Raw genomic sequence first — 24,465 nt, 5'->3', positions numbered from 1 at the left:
AACTTTCAAAGCTCTCTTCTGAATAAGATCAAGTGCTGCAAGAAAAAGCCAGCACATTGTACAGTTTTTAAAAGAAGGCTTTGCTCACTACCAAATGTAAGCTAGTTCGAGCCACGGCGTTTTCATGTCCTATAACAAGGCAATCAGATGCTGGTTATGTGTGTTACTGTCGCTGCTGTTCATGGTCTTCTCCCGGAAGTGTGCTTGGGCACTGGAATTTTCTCCTAGTAGAGCGAAGACCTGGAAGGGGAAATGCAAACCCTCGTCAAATGAACATGTCTGGGAGCCTCACAGGAGGTGTTCATGAAAACCTGAAGCATTTTTATCCCTGGGTTATATAACTTCAAATTCATTTAAAATGTCTGAGAGGCAGCTTAAAATGTCCTGTTGTCTTCTCTAGGCACCGTGGTCATTAGTTATTTCAGCATAAAAGAAAATCCACATATAATTTCTAATCTTTAAATCATTATTTACTGTAAGAGGAGGACTCTACATTTTTTCCTAATTTTGAAAAACAAATTTCTGGAAATATGGATGACCAGATGGATTCTGGCTTTTTAGTATGACAGCATGCATACAAATGTATGTCTCAGGCTGTCTATTAGCTGTCTCGCTTTTGCTTTCTAGTTTTTATCCTTGAACAGTAAAGCTATTCAAGGAGGTAAAATTTGCCACTGGGAAGTTAGTGTGACAACTCTTTCATTGTATTATTCCTTTATTTTTCCCACTTTTTAGAAGGCAGACCTTCAAGTCCTGATGAATGAAGAAAAAAGCAACATAATCTACATAAATAATTAACCACCCGGTACCCCAGCAGGAAGCATGTAGGGCTCATCATCTGTCCTTGGGACCCTTCATTTGCTCCACACTGAAGCCCTATCTACTCCCTTCCTCTGATCTCCTTGCCTCTCCCGGGCTACACTGAAACCATTTACAACACTTCTATTTGAAAGAGCCAGGATTTTCTGTGTTTTGTTTTGTTCTGTTGTGTTTTCAACCCATCAGGGGTGTGAGAACAGAGTTGTCACTCTCCGTGGCCACGTGAGCCTGTCCCAGGTAAGGCTCAGGGTGTCCCTCAGGTCAGCCTGTGATAAAACCCAAGTCAAACAAGGCTGAATCCTGGCTGTTTTATGGTCTAAGATTCTGACCTCAGGTCTCGGCCAGCCCTGATTCTCCAGACCTCACATGGTCATCTAAGCAGTAACATGAATGGGTGGAAACCCGCTTGAGGACCACTGATGTGGCGTGGGACTGGCGAAAGTACAGCCTTGCCATGGAGCAGCTACTGTCTGCCCAGCCGCTAAAAATAAGGGGAAATGTGTTGATTACTGCAACAGGCAAACCAGAGGACGTGGCTAAATGCCCAAGGCTGACAACCTCTGCGTCTTATCACTGCCATCCAGCCGAGGTACCTATGAGTACTGTCAGCCCAAAAGAATTGAGAAACAACTTGCCTTCCAAAACTCTGCATTTCAGCAAAATCTTGACAATGCCAACAGCTCATCATCTCCTGTTTTTCAACCCTGCAGAAAATGGCCTTCCAGCCTGGGACAAACCGAAGCCCTGTCCAGACGGCGACCGCGACTGGAAGCTAGGAGGGATGTCTGAAAGCTGCCTGCACAGGAAGAGCCATCCGGAGAGGCGCAGCGCGTTGAAAAACGAACAGTCATCACCACATCTCATCCAGGCCACTTGGGCGAGCTCCATCTTCCACCTGGACCCCGACGACGTGAGCGATCAGAGCGTCTCAAGTGCCCAGCCCTTCCAGACGGAAGAGAAGAAATGTAAAGGTAACTAAGCTTTTTCTTTTTAAGAACGTGATCGTGTGTTTTAGCAAGGAAAACCGCTCTGTTGCACCTGTGTGCTCAGTCTCCATTTCTTCCCAGGGGTCCTGTCTGGGTGGTTTCCCTTCCTGTCCTATGATGAGCATTCTTGATCCCCAAACCTTCTTTTTAAACATCAATAAGTGGGATCCAAAGGAGAGCAGTGTGCTTCAGTTTCGTGTTGCGTTGGGACATCTGGGGAGAAGACATTTTTATTTCTCTAATTAGCAGAAGCATGGTTGATTTTGGCTTTCATTCTGTTTTTGGATCCGAGTAAAAACAGACATTGCTATAGTTATATAACTTCCAGCTTTGGGTGTGTGCGTGTGTGTATGTGTGTCTTCCCAAGGATACCAGTAGCTAAAGGGATTTTAAAGCCTACCTTTAACCCAAATAGACAATTCATGCTCAAAAGAGAGAGGTTTTAAGTTGTTGTCTTTTACGTGGTAAATCCTTGTGTCATCCTGAAAGGAGAGATTATGGTGTTAACAGGTTGTCACCTCATAAGGGAGAAAAAAAAACTGTTAAAGTGGCCTAAGTTCCCACTTGCATGAGATTTAACCGTCTTTGCCTCAAGTGCCCTCCACCCTGACAGATGTCTTCGTACTGATCGCTTTATTGTCTTAGGGCTCCCAAAATCTTGGCTTCTTAAATCGATTTGTGTCTTTAAATGTCCAAGTTCATGTACCTTCCCGTTGTATTTTTCAATTTTCAAGCTTAAAGAAATAAAAAAGGTCTTTTGTGTTTTCGTTAAGGGTTGGAACTCATGGTGAGATTTGGTGTGTTGAAAAATTTTGCAATCATATACCAATGTATAAGAATGTCAGTGTATAAAGAATCCTATATATGAGCCATGAAATATTTTTACAAGCTATTCCAAGGAATGTAAACACATAATCATTGTCATCATTCTTGCCAAAGAGCTGATCTTTTAACTTTTCTGAAATACATGGGAAGCACCAGGTTACTTGGGAAACTGAGTGTGCAGATTGTCCCATTTGAAAATATTCAAATAGAATAGTGAGATCTGGTTATGAGCTCTGATAGGAGAGTGACAGTGTCCCATTTGGAAAGATTGGTGTTTGAGCTGTCTCTCATATTTATTAGTAGGGAAGTTGAGAAGTTAAAAGGAATATTTAGAAAAAGAGCAAAACCAGGTTTTTTCAAAGGAGTCAGGATGTAGATGAGGTACACCTGTGTGAGCACGCCCATGCCTGCACATTTTTTTTTTATTTTTGACAGGCGGAGTGGACAGTGAGAGAGAGAGACAGAGAGAAAGGTCTTCCTTTTGCCGTTGGTTCACCCTCCAATGGCCGCTGCGGCCGGCACATCTTGCTGATCCGAAGCCAGGAGCCAGGTGCTTCTCCTGGTCTCCCATGTGGGTGCAGGGCCCAAGGACTTGGGCCATCCTCCACTGCCTTCCCGGGACATAGCAGAGAGCTGGCCTGGAAGAGGGGCAACCGGGACAGAATCCGGCACCCTGACCAGGACTAGAACCCGGTATGCCGGCGCCGCAAGGTGGAGGATTAGCCTGTTGAGCCGCGGCACCGGCCCATGCATGCACATTTGCTCAAAATACAGTCGAGACCGTCTTAGCAGTTGTGATTAGATCGTATCTTCAGATTTTATGGGTTAACATTTAAACAGTGCCAGTCTTTGGTTACAGTGAAATAGTAACAGGAAACTCTAGTGTCCTCATGATTTAAGGGCCCTGTGAACTAAGATTGATTCATCACAGTGGTACCCATAGCCATCATTCATTCATTCACAGAATCCATCGATGCCTTTATCACTTTTCAGTAACTTAGTCCCCAACCTACAGCTTTCACTTTGTTGGTGCAACTTAAAAGCAAGAAGAAAGGGTCTGTGTCTGAATCCAAGACCCTAAGTATGGTACAGTGGTTAAGACCACACATTTTTGAGACCGACAAATTTTGGCTAGAATCCCAGCCCTTCCACTTTCTGTCCGTGGGCAAACTTATCTGATTGTTGAAATAATTCAATAAGATCACATATGCACACATTTAGCGTAGTACCCGACACTTGGTGCTCTCTGAAGAGCAGCTCTCATTATTGCTATCACCATTATGATTAGGGATGCAGCATTAAATCAAATAAATTCTTTGCCTGGCGCTGTGTGCCTGGTAAGGAATGGAGCAAGGAGTATGACAGACAGCTGTAGGGTGGAGCAGACCGTTTCCAGGCGGTTAGGGTTGATGATCCATTGTGTAGTCACTCAGCTCTCTTTCACTGAAAGTCAGAAAATGGTTTAATGTGAAAGTAGAAGTAAATTATTAAAGTCATTTCTCAAGATTCTAACATTCCAGGAGAAACCACTAAGGCAAACTGTCCTGTGGTTCCCAGAGGAACCCCAGAAGCTGCATGATGTGGGCATGAAGCAATGCCACTAAGAAGCCTGCTCCTCATGGCCCCAGAATCTTAGAAATTGAATTTCTCTCCCTCAAATGAACCCTTGATTTAGTGAGGCACCAGTGAAGCCAGGAAAACAATGTGGTTCATTGGCTTTTTTTTTCCTTTCTGGAGTTGGTTCTTCTCCATCTACTATGCTTGGCTGTTACCTCCATGAGGGTCCTTCAAAAAAGTTTATGGAATAATGGAAATTAAAAATAAATTAATTTTGTTACAAACATTTTTTATATCCGTGCATGCTTTTTCCATAATACACATTTCACATGAACTTTTCAAAGATCCCTGATATGCATGGGTTTCAAAAATTTTTTTTTGTTTATTTATTTGAGGCAGAGTTACAGAGAGAGGGAGACTGTGGACAGATCCTCCATCTGCTGGTTCACTCTGCACATGGCCACAACAGCCAGAGCTGGGCTGATCCACAGGAGCCAGGAGCCTCCTCCAGGTCTCCCACATGGATACAAGGGCCTAAACACGGGAGCTGTCCTCCATTGCTTTCCCAAACCATTAGCAGAGAGCTGGACCAGAAGAGGAGCAACCAGGACACCAACCAGCACCCATAAGGGATGCCAGCGCCATAGGTGGAGGCTTAACCTACTACGCCACAGCATGGGCTCCTCAAAATTTTTTGCTCCAAGATCAAGTTCCCCTTTAATTTTTGAAGGACCTCATACACAAGTGCAGTCACTGTCGGGGAGTTCTTTTTTGATGCCCTTCATGCTGTGTGTTCACTTCCTGGCTGGCTGTTATACCTAACATCTCAATCCTGGGCTGCAATTCCATTCATCCATCCACCAGTGGCTACTACATGCACTACAATATCCTTTTGTCCGAGTATAGAGTAACAGCAGTGGGTCCAGAAGGACCCCAAATGAATCAATAAGAACCAGTTGTCCTGGAAGGATACGGAAAGATGAAAGTCTACAGTGCAGGGTGCCCAAAACCAAATTGGCTGCTTGAAGTTGCAAAATAAACCCATCTCCCCAAGTGGCCAGGCTAAGCCAGTGCACCTCTAACTATGGTTTGTGGGTAGTACTCTTCTGCCGTCTGTTTATTACCACTCTCTACTGATGTGAGTACAGAAATTGAGAATAAACTGCAGGAACTCTTAGAGCAGCTGAGCATTGCTGCCTACATGCAAATACATGATCAGCAGAATCATGCCTCCGAGCAGGGTGTTGAGTGTTGTCAGACTTGCCTGGTCAGTCACATGTGGTCAGAACCACGGCTCTACTGTGCACACACACAGTACTCACACAGTAGAACCAGGGGTTGGTCCAGAATGGACCAGATTCGTTTTTAATGGTTTTTCATTTCAAATAGCTGTGGAACCATTGATTTATGTTTCTCATAATCTTAGGTTTTGTGTTTTTTTTTTTGTTTGTTTTGTTTTTTTTAGGATTACTTTTGGTTTGTATCTCTCGTTATGTTTTTCATTCTGCTCTGAATACTGGCTCTCTATTCATTGGCTCCGGGGCTCCCGTCTGCTGCAAGCATTTTAACTAAATTAGTTGGTAACACATTTAGCCAGAATGGAAGCTGGAGCCCTCACATTCTACTACAGAGCCCACAGCTCGAGTATGCGCTGGTATCAGAGGCTCTTCCAGTGGGAGCAAGTGGCACTTCCCTTCCCAACACACCCGGCTCCGCCCACACCTACCCCCCATCTCCCTGTCCTTGAAGTCGGTGTGCTAATTTGAAGATTGCTCAGCCATGTGGACCACATCCTGTTCCTTGTCCACCTCCTCCCTTCCCAGGGTCTGACATGCGTATGCAACGCTGCTCAGAGTCTCGTCGGCCAACCAGTGGCACCAGCAGCACCTGGGCGTTGTTAAAAATGAGTATCTCGGCCGGCGCCGCGGCTCACTAGGCTAATCCTCCGCCTTGCGGCGCCGGCACACCGGGTTCTAGTCCCGGTCGGGGCAGCGATCCTGTCCCGGTTGCCCCTCTTCCAGGCCAGCTCTCTGCTATGGCCCAGCAGTGCAGTGGAGGATGGCCCAAGACCTTGGGCCCTGCACCCGCATGGGAGACCAGGAGAAGCACCTGGCTCCTGCCATCGGATCAGCGCGGTGCGCCGGCCACAGCGCGCCTACCGCAGCGGCCATTGGAGAGTGAACCAACGGCAAAAGGAAGACCTTTCTCTCTGTCTCTCTCTCACTGTCCACTCTGCCTGTCAAAAATAAAAATAAAAAAATAGAGTATCTCAGGCTCCACCGCACTACTGAACTGGAAGCTGGGGAGTGGAGCCCAGAAATCTGCGTTGAGCCAGCCCTCCAGAGAGAGCTGGAGAAGACTGTTGTGCTTAGTCTAGGAAAGGGTGTGCCACCTAGTGGGCACTCTGGGAATGTACATCTTTTCTTTCCCTCCTTGATTGCACTGGGATGACTTTGAGTTGCTTATTTCTTGATTGGGCCGTTCTTTAGGCCTGGCCTACCTTAATGGCCAGTTGCAGGGTCAGCTGCTAATCACGCCACCTGGGAACACTCAGCCCTGAGACTTTCTCAAAGTGCCACACTGTTAGACTGGAGCTCTGATCCTCCCCTGAGTTTTTACAAGGCCTATCCCCTCTGCCATCTCATGTCCTCTCCCGCCAGTCCCACAGGGATGCTTCTGGACAGAGGCATGGAGGCCTGGAGCTGGACCTAGCCAGTCCTGATGAACCCAGCCGGGTCTCCATCCTTTGACGTTTGCCTGTGATGTCACTCGGGCCCTTCCTGGTGGCAGACACAGGGCGGGGACTGACCCACCTCCCTGTCTGCTTCTGAAGAAAGATGGCAACAATCCGGTGACCTCGCTGGGACTTCCCCACAGGCCTACTCGATTCTGAATATCAAAATCCAGAGTCTCAGATATGTAGGGAGGCAAGAGACAACAGGCAAAGTCATTTTAGTGAGAAGTTACTGTATCTCCTGATTTAAAAAAAAAAAAAAAACCTGTATTATCATTGTAGAAAAAATAAAATTTTCCATAACTTTTCACAATTACAAATCATTTTTAAAAATCATACATTATTCTATCCCCCAAGGACAAGCTCCACTCTAATTTTCATTATATTTCAGTCTTTTTTCTGGGCACATCTTTTTTGTTGTTGTTGTTACAAATTTGATCTACTGGGCAAATGATTTTGAACCAACTTTTAATGCTTAACAATATATCATGAACATTTCCCCATGTCATTAAATATTCTCCTGAATCCTGACTTTTATTGGCTATAGATTATCCTTGCTTATAGATGTACCATAATTTATTAAACCACTACTCAAGATTTAGACAAGTTAAAGTAATTTTTAAAACAGTATCTTATGTCAGCAAAGGGACAGACTACTAACTCATACCTTCATAAAGAGAAAAAAAATGAATCAAGTCAGTGATGGCAATTTTAAATGATGTACAATTCTCATTTACCAAAATAACAAAGCGTTCTAAAAACTCGAGGCACAAATGCAAGCCATTGTGTGCACGATCATCCTTCAAGTGAGACACATTTCCAGGAGGTGATCACTGTCTTTGTCCTTAAGTCAAGGACGTCTTCAGGCGAATGAGACTTTCAAAAGGCAGAAATGACGAAGCCTGAGCCCTCGCACTCACACCAGCATCTGGCCCATCCATCTCTGCTCTCCACGCTGCCCCTCCTCACCGTACATCAGGACCCGCCGTCCCAGCAGAGAGCAGTAGTGATTCATAGACCTGTGATCAACGTAGCACACGGGCTGTCTACCGACTTCTGGCAGGGTAAGAGAGCTGCGTGATTTAATTCTTCAAAGGCAGGGAAGAGCACCCCAGAAGGAGACCAAGCAGAAACAGAGGAGCAAGAAAAGAAAGAAAAACTATCAGCGAGAGTGGAAAGGAGAAAAAGCCGGAAACCAGGCCATGCCAAAGTCAAGGATCTGTTCTGTCCAAGTTCTGTTTTCATTGAGATACAATTTAGCCATGGCTATGACCCTGGAGTCCCTCTTACAATACTGTATCCCTAGAAGCAGTTACACAGCCACACAGGGCAGGAAGATCTGTGTTCAGACGTGTTTTTTGCACCTTTGTTTTTGTGACTGATACATTAGAAGTTATCCAAATGTCCACCCATACAAATAAATTATTCAAATAAATTGCATCCTATCTAAAGTAACCTAGAAAAAAAGTTAAGCTTCTAAAAGGAGCTGATTTTAGAAATACTTAATGAAAGCCAGCATACCTTAAGAATATTGTGTTCACAATGATAGCTTTAAAAGTCTATTTATGAGGCCAGCATTAGCAGGTTAAACTGCCACCTGCATTGCCGGCATCCCATATCAGAGCACTGGTTCACGTCCTGGCTCCTCTGCTTCCAGTCCAGCTCCCTGCTAATGCACCTGGGAAAGCAGCAGAAGTTGGCCCAAGTACTTAAGCCCCTGCCAGCCATGTGGGAGATCCAGATGGAACTTTGGACCCCTGGCTTTGGCCTGGCCCATCTCTGGCCATTATGGCCACCTGGGGAATGAACCAGCAGATGGAAAAACCACCCCCTATCACGCCACCTTTCAAATAAATAAATATTTTAAAAATAAAATTCTTGTAAATTTTTTAAAATCCTATATAGTTGAATGTGCACAAATGTACATGAAAGTGCTCATGTACACATCCAGTTTGCTTTGGTAGATACCTTAGGGAGAGGCTGGACTAGGGAGGATGCTGACATTAACTCCATACACAGCTTCATTCTGAAGTTTTCGCAGGAGTGGACAACTGGTGTGATTTGTGTGAAACGTTAAGATCATGCGCTTTACAACCAGACATTCTTAAGTTCACTTCTTGCTCTTCAGTTCACCAGCTCAGGGCAGGATTTTTGTTTCCTTCTGGGAAGAAATATTTTTTTCTGTTTTTAATTTTTAAATTTTTATAAAGTGAACAAATTTCGTGCACTTCATGTATACAGATTTAAGAGTCAGGGCAAGACTTTTAAGCTCTCTGACCCTTAATCCACCTAGTTTTCCATGAAGTAATGCTGGTTGCCTTTCAAATTTGTTGTAACTCACAGGTAGCCTTAAGCACCCAACATGGTGCCTGGAACTTCATTGGCACTAAATGGATGATAATTGTCCTTAGGCTGAATTGTCCTTAGATGATAATTGTCCTCTGAGCCTATACCCACTGCTGTTTTTCCATACTTTCTGACCTGGAAATACCTTGAAGAGCTACAGAAATATAAATGCAGAGAAACAAAACAAAACATTATCGACACAACATTGGTAGAGGCTTAAACACCAGAAAGAGGAGTCCACAGCAACAACCAAAGGAGGTTTCCAGACTCTTCTTAAAAATAAAAACTTAAAAAAATAAATAAATAAAAAATAAAAACTTAAATAAGAAACCAAGAAAAACATGAAGTAACTCAAGTGAATTTCGAGCTGGGGAAGCTTGGCTGCAGTCTTCCCTGTGCCCCTCTGGGAGGAATTCGGAAACACAGGAAAAATGCCGGTCTGGGCGAAGGTGCAGGGCAGCCGGACCTCTGGGATGGGGGCAGTGGGCTCAGCACACGTGCACCTTCAGAGTCAGGGATCGGATTCTGGTCCTGCCACTCGCAGCCTCTGACTAGACCGCTCTGTCCGAGCCCCAGCTTTCTCGTCTGTAAAATGAATGGGGGAAACCGAAGGCGCTCTTGAATGCTCACGTGGCATGCGGTGGGAGGTGCTATTCTCCTACCGAAGTCTGCGAAGACTACAAGCAGCAGACTGGGTCTTAGGGGTACAGGTCACCTGTGGGTATGGATAACTGACTGCTCAGCACCGACAGAGCTGACGTTTCTAAAGCCAAGAACATTCTGAATGCAGAGGACATAGATTCCATCATACTTCTCTTTCTTTCAATTTTTTCAAAGTGTTTTTAAAGATTTATTTATTTATTTGAAAGTCAGAATTACATAGAGAGAAGGAGAGGCAGAGAGAGAGAGAGAGAGGTCTTCCATCTGCTGGTTCAGTCCCCAAATGACCATAATGGTCAGAGCTGAGCTGATCCAAAGCCAGGAGCCAGGAGCTTCTTCCAGGTCTCCCACATGGGTGCAGGGGCCCATGGACTTGGGCCATCTTGTACTGCTTTCCAAGGCCACAGCAAAGAGCTGGATTGGAAGTGGAGCAGCCAGGAATTGAACCGGCGTCCATATGGGATGCCAGCACTGTAGGCAGTGGCTTTACCTGCTATGTCACAGCACTGGCCTCTCTTTCAATTTTTAAAAAAATCCCTTCTTCTTTGTGTATTATTACTAATAATAATTTATTTGAGAATCACAGAGAGGGAAAGAGCTCCCATCAGTTGGTTCATTCCCCAAATTCCCACAATGGCTAAGGCTGCATGGAGACCACAGCCAGGAGCCAGGAACCTAATCCAGGTCTCCCTTGTGCATGGCAGGAACCCAGTTATTGGGCCATCACCACTGCTTCTCAGGGTCTGCATTATCAGGAAGCTGGAGTCAGGATCGGGAGCTGGGATTGAACCCTGGTACTCCGATGTAGGATACTGTCATCTTAGCTGGTAGGCCAAAGGCCTGCCCTGCGCTTGATACTTCTAACAGGTAGTCTTCAGACAAGATCACATACAGGCGAATGGTTAATTTATTGACTTTGCATGGAAGTTGAAAAGTTCTTGTTGGGAAAGTTGCTGTGGGTGACCACTGCCATTCAAAGTCGTCCCTTCCCCGGAGTATCTCCTTCGAGGTGCCCTGGGGCCTGTAATTCCATCGCTGCCCTTTCTCTGTGATCTTTCAAAATGTAAACCCCCTGGATGGATATCTTGTCAAGTCATTAGCATCTCCAGGTGGGTATGGAAACAAAGAGGTCAAGGGTGAAGTTAGCAGATGAAAGAAAAAGATGAGGAGCAAGACTGCCAGGTACCACTGCACAGGTCATCAGGTTGCCTACTGTACAAAAGAGTGCCATTAACCCCCTGGTCAAGATTATGATGCAACAACCTGAAGACAAACATCACCTATCTCATTTCTTGCCAAGGGCTGACGCTGAACACAGATTGAAACCACAAACAAGTTACATCAAATGTAAATAAAGGTATGAGTGGCCATCACAACATCGCAAGAATCCTCAGGTTCCACAGCTGGCCTACTGCACAGAATCTTAGGGGTGTCGCTCAGCACCTAGCAGATGCATAGAGAGTGTTCAGAACAGACCTGCGGTTTGATTCTTGCCTTTGACACTTACCAGTTATTTAACCATGAGTGAATCACTGATTCTCTCCAACCAAGGACATAGTCAGAGATTAACTGACCACAAAGGTAGAAAGGACAAGGGCTGGCGCTGTGGCACAGTAGGTTAAAGCCCTGGCCTGGTGGGCACCGGTTCTAGTCCCGGCTGCTACTCTTCCCATCCAGCTCTCTGTTATGACTTGGGAGAGCAGTAGGGGATGGCCCAAGTCCTTGGGCCCCTGCACCCATGTGGGAGATCCAGAGGAAGCTCCTGGCTCCTGGCTTCAGATCGGCGCAGCTCCAGCCATTGCGGCCATCTGAGGAGTGAACCAGCAGATGGAAGACCTCTCTCTGTGTCTACCTCTCTCTGTAACTCTGTCTTTCAAATAAATAAAAAATGAATCTTAAAAAAAAAAGGACGTAAATCTACATTCCGTTTTAAAAGTCACTCTCCAGGGACAGCCTTTGGACCTAGCTGCGAAGACACCTGTTAAGACTCCCAGGTCCCGCAATGGAGCGCCTGGGTCTGAAGCCCAGCGCTGGTCCTGACTCCAGCTTCCTGCTAATGCAAACCCTGGAAGGTGGCAGTGACGGCTCCAGTGGCTGTTTTCCTGCCACCCACATGGGAGACCTGCGTTGAGTTTCCAGCTCCCAGCTTCAGCCCAACCCAGCATCAGCTGTTGTAGGCACTTGGGTGAATGAACGGACATATGGGAGCATGTTTCCTACCCACTCTCTCTCACACAAATAAATAAAAATATTTTTTAAATAAAGTAGCTCTCCAATATGATGACCATTTTTCCCCTTAGGAAGAAACCAAGGCAAAAAATACTCAGTACTTAGGCACAGAAAGCTAAGCTAGTGATTACCATGAGAGCATAGTATCAGCTCCAGAACAGACTATGGGCTGAGCGGCCCTACACCATCACGTTCCGCGTCCTAGTTCCTGGGGCCGTGCGTGGCCAGACTCCATTTTCAGTTCCCCAGACAGTGTAGGCTTCTTCTCCTCCTCCATTTCTGAAAACTGACACAGTCCCCTGAAGGCACTGGTGACTGGAAGTGGCCTCTGTCCTTACTCCTCCGGGACAGCGAGGCTCGGGCTTCGGAGCAGCCCTGGAGGTGCGGACACAGCCTCCCGTAGTGGCCTTGCAGAGAGACCAGGCGAGTTCTCTGTGCAGGGCAACCGCTGCTCCCGGGCACAGGACCTGCCCTGGCACAGAGCTCGTGTCTCTCCAGTCATTCTGTCCTATGCCTGACTCTAACAGTAAGCTGTCTTTCCAGATTCCTCTGGACCAAGTCAGACTCCTTAACTGAACCAGAATTGATAGGATATGTACAGAACTAGAAGCAGCCAGAAATCCAGAACCAGCCAAGTTACGGGAATGAGATGAGAGTCAGAAATCCTCCATGGTCCAGGGCCATTCTCCATGGCATTGGCCTGACCCAGGATTATGACCTTTGATGAACCTCTTTTCCCATGACATTTGTCATTAGTGGCTCATACAAGGGACTTGACATTATTAAACTTTACCACATCTTAAAATAGAGAATAATGCTGCAAATAGGACTGTTTAACTCAGTGATCTATATTATAAAGCCACTTGGCATTTGAGTGAGAATATTGTGCTTTGGTTGATGGTTTTTTAGTCTAGATGGCAGTAGTCTATGAGTGGTAGATTTTACCTCTGCTCCCTATAGTTGCCCCATAATGAGCACTTGTAAAGGCCATACTATTTTAAGTCAAGCCTCAGAACTAATGAAAAGATACTTATCGGGCTCTTTGTTTGCCTAGCTTGTGGAAAGAACTTCTTATAATAAGCCTAAGATTTAAAGCTAAAGGTCAGAACTGTGTAAGTAAAAGAAGCTCCTGCCCTGTAAGAGGAAAAAATACATGTTAATTTTTGCAGGAGTCTCAGCAGAATGTGTTTCCAAGGAAACAGGTATCTGCAATGGGTTCAACCCACTTAATATTTACGAGCAGACACCCAGAATGGTGCTTTCTTGTTATGCCTTCTTGGTCACATATGGTATGCTCACTCCTAACTTCCCTTTGGATTGATCGCTCTATTCTTGAGTCCCATTTCTTCCCCCAAAAGGGAAAGCAGTGTCTATTCTCTGAATTCTTTTTCAGACTTTGCAATGTCAAGGATAGAAACCTGGTGACCACCACTAAAAAGTGAGAAAATTACACTAATCCATCTGACTCACTTTCCTGAATGAATTGAAGGCAACTTTGATTGTACTTGTTGTTTTATTACAGATCTGCTCACTTTGTCAGTTGTGTCTGTTTCTGGGAATTGAGCTGGAAAGGCTTGGCCAGGGACTAAGTCTTCAAGTTTGAGTAAGCTGTAGGTTTTCTTGTAATTCCTTCTAGGGCAGACTTAAAATTCCTTTTTTATATATTTTATTTTAAGGTAAGCTCAGTTTTACCAAAAAGCCACCCTAGTGCAAAGAACTCCCGTATCCCCTTCGCCTGGACTCACCAGTAATGGTCATTTTGTCCACCATTGGCTTTGTCATCCTGTGTGTGTATATATATTTTTTTCAGAACCATTTGAGAGTAAGTCAGCACCTTGCCCTTTTCAATCTAAATACTTCTATTTGTCTCTTAAAACTATCTTAGACAATCCTGGTACAATATCACAATCAGGAAACCTAACATTTATGTATACTATTACCTAGTCTACAGATTTCATTTAAATCCTGCAAACCTTCATCTCCCACCCCTTGGAGAGGGAGTCGGGACAAGGACCAGGGCTGTATCTGAGCCATTTCCTGTGGTGTCAATCCCCTGGAAGGGGCAGGGCCAGGCCACCACCGACAGTCCTTCTACCAGTCTTGCTTTCCTGGTCCAGACTCTGGGATCATGCATGCTCTCTGTTCTTTCCTGTCTCTGTGGCCTGCTGTACCCTAGCCCTACCCCTGCTTTGTTTAGGTATAATTGGTACATGCTCATGATGTACCAGGTGAGGTTTATAAATGTATATATTTTGAAATTGTTGACCGAGAAAAATAACATTTCCATCACCTCACATGCATGTCCTTTTTTGTATGTGTGAAAAGAAGGCGCCATCTCGGGCTGTTCAGCTGTACTGTACATCATGATTGACTGGAGTCACCAAGCTGTACACCATCTCCAAGTCTTGCTCCTGCCCTCTACACAAAACTTTTTGTACCCTTTCACCAACATGTACCCATCCTATTGCCAGGCCTCACCCAGCCACTGGTAACCCCATGCTGGTCTCAGAGTCTATGACTCTGGCTTTTTGAGGCTCCACACACAAGGGATCGTGCATTGCCGCCTCTCCATGCCTGGTTTATTTCACTCTGCATCAAGTCCCCCGGGTTCACGCTAACCTCCTCTAGTCTGGAACAGATTCGCAGCCTTTCTTGGTCTTCCATAGCATGGACATATGTGAAACACTGCAGACCAACTGTATTGTAGAATGTCTCTCAGTTCAGGTTTGAGTGATATTTCCCATGATTAGAATCAGATTATGCATTTCGGGCAGACGTGCTGAAAAACTGTCACATCCCACGATGTTTGCTCCTGTAAAAATGCAAATGTTGCTGTGTAAGTCAGAAATCGGTCCCCATCTCTCAAACCACCTGTGCTGGGTGTGAGAAGGCCTGGATCCTTGGTGGTGAGCTGGTTCGCTCTCCCACTGGGTTAGAAGAAAGTGTCATCCCTACAAGTACCATTTCAGTGCCCTGAGGGTAAGCGTTTCAAGAGGAAAGTTACTTGTTTCTCTGTCGCCCCCGACATTTTTAGGGTTGGATGACAGGATGACCCCCACCTGGAGAACAGGTTTCCTTGCAGCAGGGCCAGGAGCAGACCCTTCACTCCCTGCAGACTCTTCTGAGGTCAAGCGGATGCTACACTTCCTTGTCTTCTTGTGCTTAGGCCGGACATTCTTTGCTTTCCACAATCCAATCACCTTAACTTACACAGCTGAGCCTGTGTACCTTTCTAGAACATCTGGGCAGTTGAAGTTAAATAAAGAATTTCAAGTCCCTATTTCTAGATTTGGATGTCAGGGGTATCAACATGAAGTAGGTCTTATTTTTGAAAATTCTTCTATGGCCAGCGCCGTGGCTTAACAGGCTAATCCTCTGCCTTGCGGCACCGGCACACCGGGTTCTAGTCCCGGTTGGGGCGCCGGATTCTGTCCCGGTTGCCCCTCTTCCAGGCCAGCTCTCTGCTCTGGCCCGGGAAGGCAGTGGAGGATGACCCAAGTGCTTGGGCCCTGCACCCGCATGGGAGACCAGGAGAAGCACCTGGCACCTGGCTTCGGATCGACGCAATGCGCCAGCCGCACCTGCCATTGGAGGGTAAACCAACGGCAAAAAGGAAGACCTTTCTCTCTGTCTCTCTCTCACTATCCACTCTGCCTGTCAAAATAAATAAATAAATAAATAAAAAATAGAAAATTCTTCTATGAATCCTCTTTTATCCAATCATCCTCCAAGGCCCAGTCCAAGTATCACTTCCTCTGTGGCCCCCCTCTCATGGTTTCCCATCACAATGAATTTTTTTTCTTTACGCTGTCATGAAATTTTCTTCTAGTGCTTTCCAAGTTCCTCTTAATCTTACAGTGATTTCCAAACATGCCTGTTTGATTGACCTTGACCAGAGACTGTGATTTATCTTGATGTATGCCAAAAGTCTTTTATTGGAATGTTTTCTGTGTTCCCAATACTATATATGTTCTGAGAATGAAGTGTTACATAAGCCACACCCCTTTCTTCATGGAATTATCAACAGACATCTTACCAGGACTTTGAATTTAGGCTTGGAATGACCAGCAACCTGTGAACAACCAAGCCATGATGGAGGTTCTATTGGCTGCCTAGCACTGGTCATATAAAAGTATAAGGAAGACTTAAGCCACATGGTATCAGAAATAATAATAATTCCATATGACCACATGCTCACTTAAGTGGAAGTATTCAGCATATAAGATATTGTTTTCCACTGAGTGATGCATTCTTTTTGTTAGATTGCAAACTTCACAGCAAGTGCCTTTATATTCTTTCTGTGATGTACCCATTCAGTCTGGAAAAATAAGATAACTGGCATAATCCATAAATGATGAGAACTTTTTCATTTTCCTCTTTTGAGAATCGGTTTTCATTAGTGCAAGCTATTTGTAAGCCCACGTCTAATTTTGTAAGGCTTCGTTGAGCTGCATTTACAGGCTATCAAACGTCTCTGTTGTAAGTGACCATTAGTCAAATGTCTCTGTTGCAAGTGACCATTAGTGTTTTACAGAGCTGTGCAGGCAGTGCCACAATCTTATTTTAGAACATCCACAGCGTCCCAAAGACACTTTTTACACTTACTCTTCACCCCTGTCTCCAGTCTGTGGCAACTGCTCATTTGCTTTCTGTCCCAAAAGATTTGCCTTTTCTGGACGCCGTCTATGACTGGCATCTCCCTCTTAGCAGGTTGCTTTTGAGGCTCACTCATGCTGTGTCAGCACTAGAACTTGGAACCTTTCACCTGAATTCATTGTAACACTTTCAAGTGAACGTGCAAAACTAAAATCTTTAGTGAACAAAGAACAAATCTTTTGAAAAGTCCATCAATTTTGCACTGTAGTTGTTCTGGTGAAAAAAAAGGCAAAGTAAATGCAAATGACTCAGTCATTCATCCATTATTCCTATTATTAGAGAAACCGTTTTAAAATTCATCTCTGACATGTTTTTCTAGGGTAAAGAAAGCATAGGATGCCTGTTAAATGTCAAAACCATTGTACTCCAATAGCCACTCAACTTTCAAATCAAAGCATTCAATGAATGACAGTGAAATAATTATCTTAACACTTTGAATCCAGGGAAAACATATCTACTTACTATAGTTGATTAACAATCCATAGAATGAGTGACTATGCCACATTCATGCAAAGCATCAATGATAGTCATAAAAAACATAAAATATTTGAAAGCATATATGTTTTCTAAAGCTAAAGGGAAGCAAACAGATTGACCATAATAAATATGTTAAGTAAATGAGGAACATCTTTGGAAAAAGAGATAAATAGTTAAAGTGATCTGGCGATTTGTGCTGAAACACAGAAACTTTCAAAACATTAGGGAAGTAGGACAAGTCAGTTCCAGAATATGAAATGGAGGACATAAATTGCAACACTGACTTCTTCCCTGTGTAGCTGTGTAAGTGTGGAGCAGGGGGGAGGGAAAGCCACCCTCACTGTTTTATGCTCCGTAAACCTGGTGGAAGTACTGGCCACACCAGTGGTATTGTTGGGGAATGAAGGCACCGTGTGGTAGACATCATCATGATTACTTACTCCATGTTCTAATTAAAGGTCCACCAAAACTAAAATGCTGTCATCTGTCATATACGGTGATGCCCACGCCACATCAGCCTGCATCAGAATCATTAAAAGTTTGCTGATTCATGAAAAACGCTGTTGGTTTAGAAAAGAAATCAATATTAATAACAGCAATCTGAAATCCCTTTATAAAAAGATTTATTTATTTGAAATGCAAAGTGACAGGAGACAGAGAGAGAGAAAGGTCTTCCATCTGCTGGTTCACTCCCTAAATGGCCACAACTGCCGGAGCTGGGCTGATCTGAAGCCAGGAGCCAGGAGCTTCTTCTGGATCTCCCACATGGGTGGTAGGTGCCCAAGTACTTGGACCATCTCATCTGCTGCTTTCCTAGACACATTGTTAGAGAGGTGGGTCAGAAGTAGAGCAACTGGGACTCAAATCAGCATTCATGTGGGATGCCGGAGTTGCAGGTGGTGGCTTAACCCACTGTACCACAACGCCAGCCCCCTGAAATCTCTTTCAAACATCCGTTTCTTCTTTCAATCCCTAGCCTTAATGACTCTATTCTCTATCCACTTCTGTGAAGGTAGCCTTCTCCTTTGGTCTTAGATTGGAGCTCTTTTTGAATAGTAGTATCTCCTTCTCTCACATCACAGGGAACTTGATGCTTTGCCTTTGTCATAGAAATCATTATTTGATCTTCATGCTGGGGCTCTTATATGCAAGACACTGTGCTGGAACTCCTCCATTCACCAGAAATACTCAGCCAGACAGCCCTTGGAATAGCACATATGGACCTGGGACTTTCAGGCCCTATGACCCACTGTGGAAAATTTCAGTAGAACAGATCTTGGCTTCCTTGAAGGACAATGGTGAAGATTAAATGAAGCGATGCATATATCAACAGCCAGCACAGACTCTGACACGTAGATATGTTTAGTCCCAGGGCCCAAGGTCCCTCGGAGCCATCTTTGTTTACTGGGTGCCTGGACGTGCAGGTCTGGAGGGTGCAGGAGGTCTAAGCACCTTCAGCACAGAAGGGCAGTGGCTGAATCTGCAGATGCTGATGAGATCATCTGGTCACAATAGGTCTTCAACATGCATATATGCAAAAGCTAGGCCTGGCTTTCAGCATTTGCGCACCACAATAAGCTAATCTTTTCACTTCAACTTCCCTGAACTTCCTGAAGTCCCCTCATGTGTATGGATAAAAGAGCGTCGAGGAAGCTGAGGACGGAACCAAAGGGAAGCAGCCGGCATTGGGTGCCGTGGGTTAAGCCACTGCTGGTGATGCCGACATCCCACATCAGAGCATCAGTTCAAACCCTGGCTGCTCCACTTCCGACCCAGCTCCCTGCTGATATGCCTGGGAAAACAGCGGAAGACTGGTCAGGTGCTTGGGTCCCTGCCACCCATGTGGGAGACCCAGATGGAGTTCTTGGCTCCTGGCTTTGGCGTGGCCAAAGCTGTTTCAGCCATTTGGGAACTGAACCAGTGGATGAAAGATCTCTCTGTCTCTGTCTGTCTCTTTCAAGCAAGCAAGCAAGCAAGCAAGAAAGAAAGAAAGAAAGAAAAGGAAACAAACAAAGAAAAAAAAAATAGGCAGAGGACATTATCCTTGAAGAAGATTGAAAGAGCTATTCCATGAGAGAGGAGGCAGTGAGCAAAGTTTCCACAGTACAGGGCTCCTGCTGTGCCCTCGGTAGGCTGTACTGGGGGGTCGGGCAGAAGGTGAGTGCTTGTGCTTCCAGGATAGCATCCTGCCCAGAGAACAGAGATACAGAAGTTACCACCCCCTGTGAGAGTCTTCAGTGACAATAACAAAGTTTGCTACATACTTATAAACACTAAATACTGATAGTGCTTGGTCACCAAAACCCAAAGTAAAGGCCGAGAAAGGTGAGCTGAGCTGGGCACAGGGAACATGCCACTTCTTCTTTGCTAATTAGGCCTAAAATGGTTCAGATGAAGGCCAAAGCCAATACACCTGCCAAGACCAGGTGGAACAGACACAAAGGGAGACAGAAAGGAACTTGAGTTTCCAAGACTCAAGGCTGGAAAAGCTGGCAGAGATCAGCTCATGGCACAACTTGAGCCCTCCTCAGACACCATGGTTCTTGAACTTTAGCTGACACCGGGCTCCCTGCAGGGCTGGGAGGCTCCATCCTGCCCTGGGCCTGCCAGGTGTGAGGGGGGCTGGATAACTGCATTTCTCAGCGGCCGGGGGATGCTGCTGCTGCTGCTGCTTTTGAGTGAGGTTCCCTAACCTCCAGACTTTGGAGTCTGCTCTGTGATCTTTGTGGCTGCTTTCTTTACCTCACTCATCCTCCGAATTGACACAGTCCCTCTCGTGAAAGGCTGCCGTAACCAGACTTGTGGTACCTTTTGTGTGACTGTGCTTGGGGAGCCGTCGCACTGCAATGAAACAAAACAGACAACTTGCAAGACTGACTGCCAGAAACAGTGTCCAAGTGGAGGAGGCCACCAGGACTTTCTTCTAGAAACTTCTCTGTTTCACGACTGGGTCTGGCTCCACCACGTGAGCCTAGGGGTGTCTTGTTCCCACTGCACTGTTCTCATCATAGCCAGTTCTGTTCCACTGCCCCAGATCAGAAGCCAGTCCCTTTATACCAGTAAACCACACTGCTGCTTTTTCAAGCACACGTTCGTAAAACCACATTCTGCTTGGTGATAGATTATGGGCAAAAGTTTCTCCCATGGTACCCTTTTGTAGACCTGTAGCAGTCCAGAACTATCCAAAAGCTTTTATTAAATACCAAAAGAGAAGAAGTTAGGAACAAATTTTAAATTTTAAAAGAGGAGAACTTTGCACTTCTATTCCTAATGACACAGAAAGGCCCTGGTCTTGTTCTGTGGCCACCCGGGGAGTCTTACTTCCTCGTGTCCAGGTGCCGTTCCTGGCCAGTGTCTTTCTTCAAAGGAAAGACCAAGAACAGGGCACCCCCCTTCTGCAGCATCCAGGGCTCCTCCTGTCTGCTCCTGGTGCATTGTCAGAAACACACCTTTCGTCCAGGTGGCGAATCCTTGCAAACAGCCTTAGCGCCAGCCTGCACATCCAACAGAGCACAATACTGGGTTTCTCAAAGTCTGGTTCAAGGAGCACTTGTTGACAGATGTTACAGAACACACGGGGCTCTGTAATCAGGTGTGTTTGGGAAATACTGCTATACAAAATCAAACAATCCAGCGTATAAAGAGCAGTAATTCTGTGTGCAGCTCTCGCAGACTAAGGTACACAACACATCGTTTTCCAAACTCATCTGACCATAGAACCTCTCTGTATTGGTGTTTCTTCCAAGCATCTCTTGGGGCAGGTTTTATTGGACCACTTTAGGGATACTGTTTGACTATTAATATGGTAGACACAGTGTTCAGTTAATGAAGATTATCAGCTACAGTCATTGAGAGGGTGACTCGTGCTCACTAACCCAGCTGGGGCCGAGGGAATAAAATCCTCTGAAGTGGTTGGAGTTTGGTCTGGTCCTTGCGGTTTCAGTCTCTGTATAATTTGATGGGAATCCTGAGGATGGGGAGAGCAGCCCCAGGCCCGGGACAAGCCCCTGAATCCCCTCCTTCCATAGCAGGTTCTAACTTGAAAGCACTCAGCCCAACTGAGACGATGGAGACCTCATCTAGCCTAGAAGCACTGATACCGTCACAGCAGGAAAGGGGCCTGGTCCCAGAGCCACCACCCACTTGGTGAGCGTCACGTCCTCACTGTGGGACTGAACTTCCTCACGAGTCAACTACAATACGTGTGAAACTCACAGCCCACAGGTTCTGGATGTCACATGCTGGGGCCCTGGGGAAGCCAAGGAGCGGCCTCAGCCTCCGTGGGTCCCTGTGTGTGCTGGGGGTGTGAAGAGGGCTGTTGTGAGCGTGGAGCCCCAGCTCCCATCTCTGCAGTTGTAGTAGTTGGGAGTCCTCATTTTTTTAAAAGCAATGGGACAAAAGATTCTATCAATCAAAAGCATGCTCAGAAGTTGCTTGCACCCCTCAAGTTTCTAATATATATATAATATATTTTATTGTATATATATGTATACTGCCTGACATTTAGCTATACCTCTGGTACTTCCACAGTAACAGCTGGATCCCCACCCTTTGACATTTTTGATGGGGACTTTCCTCCATGTGGGTAGCTCCTTCCGAGGGCCTGGAACGTCCCATCCCCTTTGACAACCTCTCTTGGGGTGGAGGTGATCAGCAGTGGTGACGCCTGTTCATACTCCCGTGACTTCTTTTCAGGTAGGTTATATCCACTGGGCTGTCTCTGAGCTCTTGTGGCAAAGATATAAAAGAGAAAACTGGATGGATTGGTCTTGGACACATCGATGTCTCTCCAGAACATTTCAAGCCTAAAAGAAGCCACTTGTTGCAATATGTAAATTTTTCTCCTAAAAAAGTGCGCAAAGATCGTGATGTACTGAGAGCCCGTTGGGCTTCTGCCGTGCTGAGTGTCAGGGACTTTCCGGCCGACAATGGAATCGAGAGGCTCCTGAGATTCAGAGAAAGCGACGTTTCAGTTCGGTCCTGAAGGATGAGAAGGGCTCTATTCTGTGAAGAGTGGGAGGGAGGGACCTGTAAAATGCAGGGAAGAGTGCGGGAAGAGTCCTTGAGGCAGCAAGAACTTCAAGTGTTCAAGGAACAACAAGGACACTGCTCCAGGGGAGTCAAGTGCATGTGTGGAAGCTGGGGGTCGGTGTGAAGTAAGGAAGGGCTACCTTTTGCTGAACAATTTAGATTTTGTTCCAACTGCAGTGAGAAGCCACTGAAGGCTTCAAACGGGGAAAGGCCATGATCTGACTGCCAGTTAAAAACATCACTCCTTGTTTGCTGTAGGAAGAACGGAAGTGGTGCAAGGCCAGTGTAGAGGCCATCTGGGGTGTCCCAAGGAGGGATAATTGTTTGGGCGAGGATAATGGCAGTGGAGGCAGAAGAGTGATTGGATCTTCTGGAGATCTCAAGGACTTGCTAATGGATTGGATGTAGGCGGTAGGGGGAAGAGAGGACTCAAACAAGGTTCCGAGGATGTTTGTTTAAGCCCGCAGGTGGCACTGAGATGGGAAGACGATGGGAGAAACAGGTCCTAGGAAGACTTAAGTTGGATGTGATGGCTGTGCAAACACAGCTGTCAGTTGGTGGGACAAGAGATTCTCATTTCAGAGGCGACATCTGGGATGGAGACACATTGGATGTCATCAGCATGTGACTGTTCTATAAAGCTCTGAGACAGGACTAGATCACCGGAGAGCAGGAGCTGGCCAACTTTTTCTTTGGAGTGCCAGGTAGTAAATATTTCCCACAGGCCATATGGTCTCTTGCACCTACTCAACTGTTGTAGCGCAATAGCAGCTGGAGACAATTGTAAACAAATGAGCATGGCTGAGTTCCACTAAAACTTTATTGATAAAGCAAGAGATGGGCCATATGCTGACCCTGAACTAATGTGAACATGTGGAGAGTCTCACAGGCATGGAAAGCCATGACATGATGGCAAAAAACAATCTAAATGAAAGATCCTGGTGAACAAGACCCTAGCAGAAGGAACAGGCCATCAAGGAGACAGGCACCTTTCTCTGAAGGGAGGAAGGAACCTCCACTGTGATACAGCCTTGACTAAACAAGTTCAGAGTCGGTGAACTCAAGGGACTTCCATAGCCTAGACAGCTCATAGCAAGAGCCTCGGGTGATTGCTGACGTCATAAATAAGAGTGCCAATTGTTAAATCAACAATGGGAGTCACTGGGTACATGCTCCCCACGTAGGATCTCTGTCCTTAATGTGTTTTACTATGAAGCTTAAAAACACTACTAGTCGAACAATACCCTATACCTTGGGCAGTTGTGTGAATGCAGCCTGTTGAAATCCTTGCTTAGTATATGCTAAGTTGATCTTCAGTATATGAAGATAATTGAAAATGAAACTCGATAAAGGGCGGGATGGGAGAGGGAGAGGGGAGGGCCACGGGAGGGAGGGAGGTTGGGGGGGGAAGCCACAACAATACAAAAGTTGCACTTTATAAATTCACATTTATGAAATAAAAAATAAAATTATATAAATAAAATTTTTTTTTAAAAAATGTGAAATGTGGACTGAAAGAGAAAGTAGCCCAAGACAGGACTATGGCAACTCAGTAATCATTGTTATTATGCATAGATGAGTATATCACCTACAAGACCAGTTCATTGTAAATGCTTGACTTCTGTATCCTAACTTCATCTATGCAGTAAGAAACGTACTGTTATCCATATTTTTCTTTTTTTTCTTTTCAACTTTTATTTAATAAATATAAATTTCCAAAGTACAACTATTGAATTATAACGGCTTTTCCCCCCATAACCTCCCTCCCACCTGCAACCATCCCATCTCCCACTCCCTCTCCCATCCCATTCTTCATCATGATTCATTTTCAAGTATCTTTATATACAGAAGATCCACTTAGTATATACTAAGTAAGGATTTCAACAGACTGCACCCACACAGGCACACAAAGTATAGAGCACTGTTTGAGTACTAGTTTTACTGTTAATTCTCATAGTACAACACATTAAGGACAGAGATCCTACATGGGGAGCAGGTGCACAGTGACTCCCGTTGTTGATTTAACAATTGACACTCTTATTTATGATGTCAGTAATCACCCGAGGCTCTTGTCCATATTTTTCAAACATGATGAACAGTTTATCAATAAAATGGGTGTGTTATTCCTATTTTACAAACAAAATA

The 24,465-nt window shown here is 45.3% G+C and overlaps 1 protein-coding gene across 6 annotated transcripts in view; it reads left to right on the top strand.

The window, feature by feature from the left end:
• THRB (thyroid hormone receptor beta) overlaps positions 1–24,465 on the top strand; it is a 412,267-nt gene that overhangs the window by 335,840 nt on the left and 51,962 nt on the right. For all 6 annotated transcript variants that reach the window (XM_062215323.1, XM_062215332.1, XM_062215306.1 and 3 more), the window contains exon 4: positions 1,530–1,790. In XM_062215323.1, coding sequence (XP_062071307.1) covers positions 1,530–1,790 — 261 coding nt within the window. The remainder of the gene's footprint in view (positions 1–1,529; positions 1,791–24,465) is intronic.

Source organism: Lepus europaeus, chromosome 2 (genome assembly GCF_033115175.1).
Source record: "Lepus europaeus isolate LE1 chromosome 2, mLepTim1.pri, whole genome shotgun sequence".
In the NCBI taxonomy this organism is placed as follows: domain Eukaryota; kingdom Metazoa; phylum Chordata; class Mammalia; order Lagomorpha; family Leporidae; genus Lepus; species Lepus europaeus.
This window is presented reverse-complemented; position numbering and strand designations above follow the sequence as displayed.